Source organism: Aplidium turbinatum, chromosome 10 (genome assembly GCF_918807975.1).
Source record: "Aplidium turbinatum chromosome 10, kaAplTurb1.1, whole genome shotgun sequence".
NCBI classification, from domain to species: Eukaryota; Metazoa; Chordata; class Ascidiacea; order Aplousobranchia; family Polyclinidae; genus Aplidium; species Aplidium turbinatum.
In genome coordinates, this window is record NC_137481.1 from 24,249,442 (window position 1) to 24,264,392 (window position 14,951).

Sequence of the window (14,951 nt, forward strand, 5' to 3'; positions counted from 1 at the left end):
AAAATTATAGAATAATAATCCTGGAAAGAGCGTGAAACGTTATAATACCATATAAATTCTGAGTATTAAAAAAGATGTAAAGGAAGTTGTATAAGCTTGCTATAATTATATTTAATAATTTTTCTATATTATTACCGTTGTATACTTGGGTCTGCTACCATTCGGTGAGTTTCTAACCCCTATCCGTAAAACGGCAATGATAATTAGGCTACGATTTCCGATAATTTAAAAAAAAAAAATCAAAAAATCACCGAATAGGGAATCGGACTCACCGCATTGGACTCACTGAAACGGGCCATTCCGGTATACTTAGTACATATGCATTTATAAAAAGTCTTAGCCCTCAAACATGTTTATAACAACTGCTTTTTTGAAATATTGCTTCTTCCATATTGAGTCTTCTAAATTTGATTGATATTCAACAGATTGCACATTCTTTGTTTGCTGAAAGATCCTACTTAGTGCACTGGTTGGCTGAGGGCATACAAGAAGATGGTCCGCTGTTTGGGGCTTGATGCCACAAATATATGTAATTGAACCTGTTTTGTAGCCCACTGCCATTGCAGATTTTGCAGGTTGGTTTTTGAATGTTGATCCTCGGATTGACAAAGCCTTGATAGGTTATTTCTGGTAGTTTCGCATACTTGCAGACTAGAGGCTTTTGAGTGACGCAGGGCCGGTTACCGAGATTGACAGCTAGTGAAGTTTCCAATTGTTGAATTGTTGTTGCCAGGAAATTATTCCATTCATTAGGTGCTGCTGAGTGCTGGATGGAGAGCAGTCCTTAGAATGCGTTGGTCAAGCGCACACCCCGAGAGTTGAACCAGCGCCACTTCACCTTGAAGCTTCTTCGTTCACAAAGTCACGCTGAGCTATTGGGGTGAAACTTAAAAGCATATACAGTTAAAGTCCTATGCCAATAAACAAAATATAAGCAAGGTGCTAGGCAGCCACTGAATTTGAAAATTGTTTGTATGCTTAGTCAATTTTTCAGTCTCCAGTGAACGTAATCTTTTGTTTTGCAAATTGTGGTTTTACTATTGTCAGTGAGTAAAAAATCGAGTGGTTTTGCAACTGCTGTCTATCCAGCAGATATTTTAGACTTGTTATGTCGACAGCATCTATTCTGCTGTGCTGTTTTACTTGCCTTGAGAGGTCTGATATCATGGAGACTATTTAGAAATATTGTGTACTTCACAGCTGTTTAATATTGATGTAAAAATCTTTGCCATATTCATGTGTTATTGTGTATAATGTAATGAAATGCATTATGTAATATATATATTGTATCAATCTTTTGCCACTTTATTTTAGATTGTTTATACCAACACCTTTTTGTGAATTGAAGTTCCATGCATGTAATCGTTTATTTCATTTCTACATTGCTATATTATTATAATGTATCAGCTCATCAAGCTAATTTTATGTCTAATCTTGAGATTAAACTTTACACATTTTGTTGAAACTTCTTGTTTTTACTTATCCTGCATTTATTATAGGTGTTGTTATATATAGCGGTAGGTGTTTTTTCTGCACTTTAAGTTTCTTAGTCTTTGAATCACATGCATGCCTACAAACATTTGTACATATTTCTATGGGTTTTCCATGGCACTCTGGGTCAGAAGCTGGTCCCAGACATGTATTGTGGCGTGGAGAACTGCTACAATGTGCTTGGATTAACAAGCTCTTCTAGCAAAGCAGAGATTTCAAAGACATACAGAAAGTTAGCTCGGGAATATCATCCAGACTATCTCCAATCACATGGAGCATCAAAGGAAGAGATCGAAAAAGGAGTTGAAAAGTTTCATTCTATTGCAACGGCATATGAAACATTACGAGACTCTCGTGAAGAATACGACTACTATCTACAACATCCCGAAGAGTATCTTTACAATTATTATAGATATTACAGACATAAAATAAATGTTGACGTCAGAATTGTGATTGTTGGAACAATATCTGTCATTTCTGTCTTTCAATACATTAGCTGGATGACGTCTTATAACACTGCTATCTCCTATATGGCACAAAACTCAAAGTATCGAACGGCTGCTAAAGAAGAGGCTAAAGCACAGGGTTTGTGGAAAGATAAGAGGTAACAGCTATATATAGTTAATTACAGGGTTGTGGTGTCTAGTAAAAAATATGACTTTAATTCCTCGATTTTTAACCGTCCAACTCAGCTCTGGGGTTGACAAATTTTCTAAATTTTTGGGAAATGAAAAAAAGTGATTTTATGAAAGTGCAGTGGATTTTGCGGACCGCTAACCAGAGCATCGAAGGCACGATTATTATTTTAAAAGAGTTGCAATAAGAAATTCAGAAGAAAATTACGCAAATCTATGCTCACATTTTCAGTGAGGCTTACGCAAATATTTCAGTGTATGCTGGAACTAACTTTATTTTCAAGTTGCTTCTAATTGTATAAAATACTTTTGACATTGAATTACAAATTGCTAGTACGCAATAGCAGATCCAAAAACATGTGCAGGGGCATCAGAACTTAAATCACTCAAAAACTCTTAGCGAAATAAACAATGTAATTTTCGAGATCAGTGTATTTTATTTTACTTGTTTGGAATGTAAAAAGTAGGACATGTCTTTCAAAATGAGAACGTACGTCGGTAACTCCTCAGTGATGTAGTTTGGTTTAGACATTATTGTATATTTTTGAATAAGCACTTCAAGCAGTTTTGCAATTTCTTTGGATTCACTTTCCTTGATGTACATTTTTGTTTGTCTGAAATATCTTCTTGCTTCAGTGAGCAACGTAAAAAGAATCGCTACAAGAGCAAGGAGGAAATCAAGCAAGAAGAGGAAGATTTAATTAAAAGAATAATAATGGAGAAGATGGACATTAGAGGAGGATACCAAAAACCAGAGTACACTGACGTTTTATGGATGCAAATTATTTTATTCCCATATTATTTTACAAAGTATGATTTCTTTTTTTTTTAATTCTTTGTAGTGTAAAGTTTATAAACAGTGGATTGACATGATAGATAAAGCCATTTTTGACTGCTACTGCATAGGTTGTTGAGGGAGGTGGCTTAGCCACATCTTTACCTGTTTATATTGCTCGACAAACATGGTCATTGTACAGGGTAAAACACACCAGTCGGTATTCGTGTGCAGGAGCCCCGAGAGGGGGACTGGGGGAGTTAAGTTTGATCCGATTAACTTTCCTCCCTAGCATAATATTGTAAAGGAAAAACGAGTAGTTTGTTGTGTTTTCATTTTTAGGAGCCCATTTTTTCTATAAAACTGTTATATATATATAATTATATATACCAATATTATAATAATACAAATAAAGGATACAAGTGTTCTTTCACTTTCCCCTAATGTACAGTACTGTACATAAATGTGAAATATTTTAACTTACCCAATTGTAGTATAAATTACCTAATTGTTTCCAACAATTAATGGAGAACTTGTGGAAAACTTTGCGTTCCATCATGACTCCAAACCGATTGAACAGTCTATGAATGTTCTGCACAATTCAGATATTGCAAATCTTTATTATAGGATACTATAACCCATAACTTTGCATTGCAAAATATCCGGAAAAGAATGAATTCCATACGGTACATGCTTTGTTGAGGTATTTTTGCTGCCTCTATAGTAGGGTGCAACAAAAAAAAAAGTTATGTTTGGTTAACAATTTTCTAATGCCAAATGGTCTAACTAAAAAAATGGCAAAAATTTTTTTGAAAATTTTTGTCGTTTTAGCAAGCCCCACGGCCATGGCAATCGGGCCTGATTTCACGAATTCGGTCTAACTCTGGCTACAAATGTCGTGAAGAGCTAAAATTAGTGTCAAAACACTCGGAATAGCCAAGTTTATATATTACTTCAAGAGGAACTATGGGTCTAAACCTTTTATTTTTTGAGATAATAGCCAAAATGTGATATTTCCATGGTTTATCACTATTTAATTGCAATTTCTGCCTTGTATGACCAGACAAATAGCAACATATTTTCAATTAACATTTATTTTACTTAACAAAAACATTTTTGCACCAACACTTCAAAAAATAGCATAACCAAAAGAATGTCAATCAAGGTAATAAGCATGATTGATATATCTTTGCAATTTGTGATTTATGTCTTGATCATCATGCAGCATTTTCTTAACCAAGATGTCTTTCATACGCCCGATTAATCTTTCACAACAAGTATTGTTGTTGCGGAAAGCCAACGAATCGGCTTTAATTCCTCTGGTTAGACAAGGTGAAGTTGCAGACGAAGCATTCAGGAATGCAGCAAGTGGTCGGTTTGACCACAGTAAAGTCTTGGTGTCAGGGTTGCAAGCAGCCAAACGAGTTATATCTAGAGGTCATCCGATACATATCGGCCGATATCAGGTGTAGCCGATATACTGTATCAGCTATTTTTTGTCGATAAATGTCGGCAAGCAAAAGCAAACTCAAAACCAGCCATGCATGCCTCTAGAACAGTGGTTCCCAACGTGGGATTCGCGGACCCCTTGGGGGTCCGTGAGAAAGCATTTGGGGGTCCATGATTACCTTGATAAATTTTGAAAAAAAAAACAACTTTTTTCTATATGCACGGATGGAGCACCAGCTGTGCTCGGGAACAAATCCGGATTTGCTGCTTTAGTAAAAAACGAAGCTCTTCGCGTGGTTGTTACCCAATACCCATTGCTTCTTGCACAGGTACGCCTTAGCAGCAAAAACTTTACTAGCAAGTCTCAAAGAAATTCTGACGAATTGCGTGAAATTTGTTAATTTCATCAAAAGCAGAGCTGTAAACCACCGTACTTTTAAAGCGCTCTGTCAAGAAGTAGGGTCAGATGACGGAGTAGGCTACTATTGTATCATTCTGTGGTACATTGGTTATCTAGAGAAGTTTTAAAACGACTGCAGCAGCTAAAAAAATGAGGTATCAACTCTTTTGAAAGCAAAAGGAAGTCCCCTCTCAAAATTGTTCGAGAGTAAAAGTTTTCTATACGGCATGGCCTACTTAGCCGATATTTTCGGTCATATTAACAATGTTAATCGTGGCATTCAAGGACCAGGTGTGACAATAATTGATGCAGCTGAAAAACTGAAAGCGTTTTTAGCCAAGTTGTCGGTTTGGAAACGCAGATTGGAAGCAGGTAATTACGCTAACTTTCCAATGTTAGAAGATCTTGATGGATGAAACTCAAAGAAAATGTACTTTTTTGATCTCTATGAGAAAAAATTTTGAGCACACTTGAAACCCTGCAAATCTCATTTCAACATTATTTTAATTTAGAACACCTGCCGAACGAAGTTGAAACATGGATTCGAAATCCTTTTCTTTTTGACTTGAACAACATTAGCGATGACGATCTCAGTAAAGATGACCTAATTGATTTGAGATCAAAAGAGTTATTACGCACTGAGTTTCATTCAAAAACTGTGGAAGAATTTTGGTGCTCACAACTGCAAATTAACGTACCCATTCTTGGCAAAGCAAGCGATTATTGTTTTGTTACCATTCATAACCACTTAACCTTTGCGAGGCAGGATTCTCAGCTCTTGTTACAATAAAAACAACAGCGAAATCGCCTGGACAGTGGACGTTGAAGATGACATGCGTGTTGCATTGTCAAAAACTCAACCGCAGTTCAGTCGTTTAGTTCAGAAAAGGCAACAAAAACCATCTCATTAAATTTGCTTACGTTGAAAAAGTTTCGGCATGTCACTTTGGGTCACCTTAATATTCAAATACTGCTGACATTTCTTGAACAATTCATTCATTTTCTTATTTGAGCAACTGTTTAACCTGATATTTGGCGCAGGAGTCACAGCGGCAATGCAATATGACACCGTACAGTAGTTGAGTAGCATAGTTATTACAATAGTCAATAGTACTGTGATTGAACTGACTCGTGTGAAAATAAATTTCTTTGCAATAGTCAATAGGCTAGTATGTTAATTGAGTTTCAGGCAAAATTTAGGTAGGGGTCCGCAGAATTAATAATTTGTCTAAAGGGGTCCGTGACAACAAAAAGGTTGGAAACCACTGCTCTAGAAGAAACACAAGTTGCTCAAATGTGCTTGCATAGCACAAACAATTGTTGCGAGAATATGATTTCCCGCCCATTCTAGTGCGTGCATCTAGAAAATGTTAATACTGTATCCCTTAGCTTCCATTCAAGCAGGAAAACTTTCGAGTTTTATGTTGCTTCAACAATGTCTGGCTTTGATCTCCGATTGATATTGATAAGGCAAGATTCGTTACAAAATTAGATCATACGAGTAGGCTATCACAGCAAGATGCAGCAAAATTTGTCACGTTTTGGTATTACAGTAAGAAAGAAAAGGCCCAGGGAAAATTAACTTTCGCTCACATGACATGCAAAAATAAACCCAAAGAAAAAATCCTAGTGAAACTTTGCACAGAAGAAAATAGCAGCGTCATTGTAGAAGTTGCAAAAATAACCCCCCCAAAAAAAAGCCTAGTGAAACTTTGCACAGAAGAAAATAGTAGCGTCATTGTAGAAGTTTTCCGATCCGTGCCCAGAGCATTGTGACGCAAGAAGCCACACGACTTCGTTCCATGGAAGTTAATCAGTTATGCGGCGTATTGCAGCTACACGGCGCTTTGACTCTCAAAGCGCACCTCGTTGGTCTGATGAAAGCCTTACAAACCGTAGCCATAGCTCTTAAATGGCGAAGAATTCAGACCGGACACGTTTGTCCGCCGTCAGCAAAAACGAATTTCGAGGCCTGGGTTGTTTCTTTTTTGTTTGGTGTTTTTTTGTGATTAGTGTTAAGAATGATTTTTCCATTACAGCAACTAATGCATAAACTTCTTGGACTGGTTTGTTGCTTAATAACTTTGTTGGTAACAAACTTTTCGTAGCTGATATATATCGATATCGGCCTAAAAATTTCATAAATATTGGTATCGGCCTGACAAAGTGATATCGGTCGAGCTCTAGTTATATCCATGTCTGCTTCTAAAACTCCAAGTGCAGCTGTTTTTGGATTTAGCCAAGTAGCAGCATGGTCAATGAAACAGTTCTTTGCAGGTGATGATGCTGTTGATGCTTTCATAAAATCCCTGATGTTCAACACCACTTTTGGTCCTTGAATGGCGCTTGGATTGAAATATATTTCAAAAAATGATGGGGCATAGACATCCACTATGAACTGGACAATGTTGTTCAATTAGATTTGTTGCTCAGCATTTAAGTCTTGAATGCCAAACAGCTTGATTCCTAAATAGCCATTTGCAGATGTTAGCCATCTAGCATGGCCACTAGTTTCCTGAGCAAAAAGCGTTTGACTTGTACAGAAGTTGAAATTCGGGCTTCATGTCTTAATGATATGAATATGAAACTAGGCTGTTATAAAAATATATTACGCACCTAAGTATGAAATCGGTACAGGCAGAAGCGTTGCAGGATTCGTTTTCCCAAAGGTTTTCAGGCCAAGAAAATACCCCCCTTCTTTGAACACTGCTAGAACAGCAAATCTTTCTTTACCGAGCACCTTTTTGCCGTCAATTGCAATTTGAAAAGGTGCATTTTTCAGCTTGTCCGCTCCTTTTTCAGTAGCTTCACGACGCAACTTCTTCTTTTTTCGATAGAGTGTCATGTGGCTTCGTTTACTACCAACACTTGACAGATTTTCAGCGACATCATTCAAAATATCACTGGTTGATCGCAGACTAATATTGCGCTTGTCGCTTATCTTGCATGCACCAGAGCTAAAGATCGATTTTTTGGTATAACTGCTGTATTATGTTGCTGGGTAACTAAAAAATGGAGAAAATTTGACATTTTGGCTATTATCTCAAAAACTAAAAGGATTAGACCTATAGTTCCTCTTGAAGTGATATATAAACTTGGCTATTCCGAGTGTTTTGATACCAATTTTAGCTCTTTGGGACATTCGTAGCCAGAGTTAAACCAAATTTGTGAAATTGGCCCCGATTGTCATGGAAACGGGCCGTGGGGCTTGCTAAAATGACAAAATTTTTCAAAAACTTTTTTGCCACTTTTTTAGTTAGACCATTTGGCATTAGAAAATTACTAACCAAAACAAATTTAAGAAAAAAAGTCAAAAAGTGTTACACCCTACTCTATAGTGTAGGCCAGTGGTTCTGAATCCCCCGTCCGCCATCTGCAGCAACTTTTGTGTCGGTCCGCCGAAAAGTTGGCTTCAGTTGTTTAGTTTGCTCGATGAATTAGCCTACTTTTCGCTTCGTTGTTTCAGCATTTTCTTCATGTACCTAAGCGTAATTTTTCAATCGGACTTTACTAAAAATTTTTAGCTTTGATTTTTGCTGAAAAGTATTTTGTTGGATCCCATTTTTCGTGTTGTTTCCCGACCAATCCTGATTGCTCTTGAGAGGCCCTGTTTGTGTGATAGCTTTAGTTTGTTCACGGTGTTTGCCAGCTGTTTTGCGATGATGTCTATAGCCAACTATGACTGAACTGGTTTACCATCGTGATGCTTTGTAGTGCTGACGTGCCAAGTGATGAGTTGAAGACCTATTCGTTCTTGCTCTGCTTTGGTAAAACAAACTTGATTGGTTGGTTTTGAATCATTATCCTCGGACTGACAAAGCCTTGATAGGTTATTCCTGGTAGTTTCGTATATTTGTAGAATATAGAGGCTCTTGACACAGGGCCGGTTACCGAGATTGACAGAGTGAAGTTTCTGAATATTGAATTGTTGTTGTCGGGGAGTTATTCCATTCACTAGGTGCCGCTGAATAGAGAGCAGCAGTTCTGAAATGTGTTGTTCAAACGCACGCCGCACACCTTGAGAGTCGAACTAGCTCAGCGTGATCTTGAGCCGGGCGCCTAACCACTGAGCTAACGGGGCGAACATAACTTGCAACAATGTTCGTATAATACAAATGTTTCATTTTTAATGATTTCTTCAGATTCATTGGTTTCTACTTGCATTGGTTCTTCCATTACACAATAATGAAAGAGGAGTACACAGAAGAAGCCAAAATATACCTGATATGTAAGAACCTTGGTATCAAGCAGGCGCTGTGGGGGATGCAGAAGGAAAATGACAAGCAAACCTTCATGAGAAAGGAGCTATGGGTGAAGAGCAACGCTGAGGTGAGGCAGAATCGTTTGAACCGTTTTTCATGAGGAGTTTGGTGTATGTCTGTCTATTTTTGGTTTTGTATGTTTTGTTCGGTGAATATGATTGAAAGTATTGTCTGGACGCATAGCAACGTGTCCTGAAGCAAGCGGTTTGTGCCCTAGACCAAGACTAGAGGGTACATAAATGCAAGACTTGCACGATGATGTGGAGTAACGCGGCTCTGTAGTTAACGTTCAGTTGAAAGACACCCTTTCTCCAGGATCTCGTCAGGTTGAACAAATGAACATGGTTAATTGGTTAAGCATGAACGGCTGAACGCCTTATTTTTATATTCTGAGCTACAAAGTACAAGTAGTCTACAGGTTCAAAAAAGGCATCAACGCTGATTGTGAACTAAGTAATATGTGTTACTGTTATAGGTCTTTTTTGCCTGTGATTGGGTTACTTTGACGGTTCATTTGCAAACTCTGGTTCAGGTTTTTATGGAGGAAAAGAAAGAGGAAGCAAAAATCAAGATGGCGGATGATCCCAAGATGAAACGATACAGACGATGGATGAGCAAGGGTGGCCCCGGCCGAATGACTTTCGAGGATTGATCTCGACTTCCATGTGATGATGATGACGCATCATTTGCACTGCTTCGTGTCAGACTCATGGAAATCAGGCAGCAAAAGATAAAAGTTTTAGGATTGATAAATGTCCACTGATGGTTAAATGCTGAAATATAAGCTTGTGTCATATTTTTCTTTTGTGGTAGTTAGTGCAATTACGATTACGGGCAATAATATGTTTTCAAATCAATCCTGACATCCATTAGTAACTAATTTTTGAGATGTGAAAAAGACTTTGCTGAGAGAGCGAGAAGTTATTTTTATTTTAGTTGATTGTGCCAACGTAGCACCCAAACGATCGCAAGTTGGTCTATGCAGCTAAAACATCACGATGCATTGAAAACTGTATTGCTTTTCCATTGTTTTTTTTTTGTTGCTCACTAACGGAATGTATTGATACAATTAGATAAGTTTGGAAACACTATTTTGAAACACCAACTTCAACGTTGTTTTGGTCATATCTAAGCTTGTTTTCCAATATTGTGTCGTTATGATATGCGATTGCAGCTGACTAGGCAATTTTTAAGGAATGTTCAAATATCTTACGACGCCATTTCTTTGCTATTCTCCACCTCGGAATGTCAAGTTTTTGTTAGAATATTATGCTTAACAACTGTGGTAATCATGTTGCAAGCACAAGGGCTACGATGAAAATTTATCAAGGCTTTTTTCGTAATAACATTACCAAATCTATAACTAAAGAACTTTTGGTCTTCTTCAAACACTACAGACAGAACCACAGAATATCACAAAATATTTATGTTGTGTTGCAATAAATCGATGTAATGCTATCCCTTTCTTGGTATCATTTCTACTTAATACATATCAGGGGTGATGAAAATGTAGCCTACTGATAGTATTTAGTTGCATCTGTCCAATAGGCCAAATAGACATTCGCACGGAACATGCTGAATAGGAAAAGTCTATGCACGAGGTAGAGCGAATGTAAATGTAGAGCGTACTAAGTGAATGTCCAAACCATTTTTTAGACTGAGGAGCAAAGCGATCTATGCAAGTTGATGGATTCAGTGACAACATAAAATCGTCGTTGGCTGCCAAACTAAACAGATAAATATAGCAAAATTTTATGAAAAATTTATCAATGTGATACCGCTACCTGGTGTGCCATCGTAGCCACCAAGGTTGGAAAACAGCATCATGCAGGCCGTGCTATCCACCTTCCTACCCCACTGCCTAGGTGGGCGGAAAAGGCTGATTAGATTAGGGCTTACTCAATTTAGTCCAATGTTACAACACCGTACTTTAAAAGCTTGATAGTCAATAACTAATCTAATGACGCAAGGTCGTATTTACTGCTTTCCAAACTTCCGACAGGGGGCCTACCTCTAACTAGGAGCCCACTCATATTTAGTTTGTGCAGCGTTTTTCGGCTTGTAATTTTACATTTTTTTTCCATTTTTGTAAAAAACTTCGCTCAACTACATGTTCATCTCCGCGATGTTGGACAAGCATAGTTGGGGATTAAAGGAGTGAAACTTTTTTGTGTCCAAAAAAACTAACAAAATGATGCAATATTTTGAAGTAAACACTGCTCACTCAAATAACTGAGTTAATTAATAACTTGATAATTAAATTGATAAATTTCAATGTGAATCGAGATAGGTTATGAAGTGAAAATGTTATATGTGAAAGTGGCGACACCTCAGGTAAAATTTTCAAAGTTCTAGCCTGCTGAAAGGCTACAACACAATAGGCTGTAGCCTACAAACTTTCAATAAATAAATTATTGAAATCCTTCTTATCTGTGGTTGTGAATAAGAAATTAAAATGGTAGGCTAACTTAAATTTTAAATAAAACTTCTATCCAAATCCAATTTTATATTGATGAATTTGGTTACATACAAAGTGTGCATCTTGATAAAAAAGATATTGTTCCTCAAAATGCCTAAAACGCTATTACATTTGTCAAAAATTTCTTGGGGGGGGGGGGGAGGCAAGCTCCTCACACCCCTTTTCCGTTTCGTTTATTTGGACATCAAGTTTTGCATTGCATTGTTCATTTGTTATAAATTTTACTTTGTTAACACTCCGGTCCTTTTCTAACGTTTTTCTAGAACCCTTTCTGCATTTTTGGCATAGCCTATTGGGCTAAATATTTTTTGTATAAATCCTGAATTGATTCTATCTAAAGCATTTGACACCATCGACCATAAAATATTGCTAGCTAAATTATATCATTTCGGAATAAGAGGCGTGGCCTATGATTGGTTCATGAGTTACCTGAGTAATAGAAAACAAAGAGTTCACACAACATTCAATGATATAATTATGTGTAAACAATCAAGTAGCCTAACAACAAAGTAGGCTAACCCTCCATATATTCCTATATATTGCAGAATTGACACCTGCAAACAATCAATACGGTACATGGGGCCAGCAGTTTGGAACAAGCTTCCAACTACCATAAGAAATGAATGTAAAACTGTAAAAGGCTTTAAATCAAAAATGAACAAGCTAAATCTTCCTTGAAATAATCCTATCTAAGTATTACATAACCAAACATACTAATATTTCTTTGCCCAGCAATGATAGGCCAATGTGTGTAGATTTATTAATTAGCAAAATAGTAAGGTTGTAGGTACTCCTACTGGCTTTCTTATTCTTGTGTTTATTGTCTACACAAGTTCTACAGAGTCTTCAGAAGTTTTTCCATCCTCTTCGACCAATCGCCATCTTTCGGTGAAGCGGTGGCCATGTGCTCCAACTAGTTGTTTTTTTTTTGTTTTTTTTTTAATATTAATGTCTTGGACTGGATCGTCATGCTATTATCTGTTTGTCTGCAATTTTTTCTTTGTAATATGCCGAATTGGATTTTTTTTACTTTTATTTTGGTTTAACGTGTAAAACATACGACAACCCAAATTTCTCATATTACTGTGACATGCCACTACTACATCTCAGCTAGCTATGCCTGTCATTTTTGCATTAATTCAACGTTTGCTAATGTTGGATCGGTGTGGAGGTGATGAGTTTAGCTGACTGGGGTCTAAAATTATCGCTTTATTAACGCAACTTTGTAACAAAGCACGCTTGATATCTTCAAGACTCAAGACTTTGGGGCTCAAGTTGTCAACCTCCACGTGGTGAGCCCTGGATTCGACTAATGACAACAAACCGACAAGTAGCAAAGAGAAAGCAAAGCTTATCTGAAGCAAACATCTTCAAGACATAACTTTCCTGGGTATAATTGGATTTCCGCAAGATGATGATGTTGTTTTTGCTAGTTTTTTGTTTTTGTCATTGTTTTCATGTCGTCAAGTTATAGCCTATCTATTTTGTGATTCGTGCAAGGTATGGTGCGTTGCGCTTGAAATGGCTTTTCCCGTGGTAAGATTTCTTTGTGAGGTTTTCTTTGCCTGCCTTGCTCTTCTTTGCTATGAGCTAAGCGCATCAAGACGTGTTCCCCTCACGACCATCTTGATAACGCACCATGGCCGATCTTCATAGCAACTGTCCATACAAATCTTAAATATATCAGCTAAAGCTATGTAGGCTAATAAAGCTATAGCCTCAATTTATGTTTTTTATTTTATTTTTTTGGAACATTTTCTTTTTGTTATAGTCGTCATTTTATTTACGTTGAATATATGTAACTCGTGACCAGCGTCACTACATAATCACAGTTCAGCGTTTTCTGGTACAGACGTTGGAATTGATTACCACCGCACTGCGCGTGTAATCAATTGAGCGTTCTGTACCACGTTTCTTAGTTGATTGTTTTGCGTTTCTTTCTTGATATATATTGAGTTGTTTTTGTGCACATAAGTCAGTAAGTAACAAGAAGTAAATGGTTTCTCACTTGGTTGGCTATCGCTACAATTGTTATTGTTTATTTTATATTAAACGTCTGGAAATACAACAGACATTTAACTGGCGTCGTCGGCAGGTTCTTTACAGAATTTCTACAGGATTTTAGAAACATGGAGAAACTGATCGAAGTCCTGCAACAACAAATTGCCAACCAAGAACGCCAAACGAAGGAACAAATTGCCAACCAAGAACGCCAGACGAAGGAGCAAATTGCCGGACAAGAAGAACGTCACCGAGAACAAGAAGAACGTCACCGAGAACAAGAAGAACGTCACCGAGAACAAGAAGAACGTCACCGAGAACAAGAAGAACGTCACCGAGAACAAGAACAACGTCACCAAGAACAAGAACAACGTCACCAAGATCAGACAAAACTACTCATGGAGCAACTACGAGAAATGCGAGCCCAAACTTCAAGACCACAACCAACAACAATACAACAGCAGGTATCTTTACCTAAGTTCGTAACGTTCGATGCCACCACTGAACTGTGGGCAGACTATTGAAAGAGGTTTAACACCTTTGTAGCAGCACATTCAGTCGCACAAGACAAAATGCCGCAGGTTTTTCTGACCAATCAATCACCTACAATCTACAAAATGTTAACAAATTTGGCTGCGCAGGAAACAAACCCAAAAGAAGTCAACGATCTCACCATGACGGAAATTACAAATTACATGGCTCAACAATTCGACCCAAAACGCTTCATCGTGAGGTGCCCCTTACCCGTCCTTCCGTCCTTCAGTTGCTTCATGAAGGACATTTTGGCATTGAGAGAATGAAGCAGTTGGCAAGGACGTCCGTCTACTGGCCAAACATCGATCGAGACATAGCGGAACTTTGTCACAAGTGCAGTACCTGTGGCGAATATCAACCACAATCTAAAACCCAGGTCCAATCATGGACGGTTCCAGAAGCACCGTGGAGTCGCTTGCACATAGATCATGCGGTAGAATTCATGGGTTACCATTGGTTACTCAGCATTGATGCTTTTTCTAAATACCCATGTATTCATGCTACTACTTCCTTATCGTCAACAGCTACTATCAACCTGCTAGAAGAAGATTTTGCTCATTTCGGCTATCCCCATACTATAGTCACCGATAATGCTACTACTTTTAAATCCACAGAATTCCAAACTTTCTGTAAGGAGAGGGGTATGGTGCACATCACGGGTGCCCCTTACCATCCGGAAACCAATGGAGCAGCGGAGTGCCTCGTACGTACGTTCAAGCAAGCACTTCGCAAATCTTCCCTGCCTCCGAAACAAGCCGTCTTGGAGTTCCTACAGCAGTATCGACGCACACCCACTCCGAGTGGCTACTCTCCAAGCCAATTACTCAACAATCGTCAGATTCGAACCAAGATCGACACGCTTCTCCCCACACCGTCTCAAGTGGTACCCCTACAAAACCCTCACAACACGGACGCCTCTGAAGTT

At 38.0% G+C, this 14,951-nt stretch overlaps 1 protein-coding gene across 1 annotated transcript; it reads left to right on the forward strand.

Annotated features, from left to right (window-relative positions):
- The first annotated feature begins 1,489 nt into the window (after window positions 1–1,489).
- On the forward strand, window positions 1,490–10,502 carry LOC145778261 (dnaJ homolog subfamily C member 25-like). The gene is made up of 4 exons (XM_082589718.1): window positions 1,490–2,095; window positions 2,763–2,936; window positions 8,893–9,079; window positions 9,545–10,502. Exons 1-4 carry the CDS (start codon window positions 1,563–1,565, stop codon window positions 9,662–9,664), a joined length of 1,014 nt encoding a protein of 337 aa, XP_082445844.1. The 5' UTR covers window positions 1,490–1,562; the 3' UTR covers window positions 9,665–10,502.
- Window positions 10,503–14,951: the final 4,449 nt, after the last annotated feature.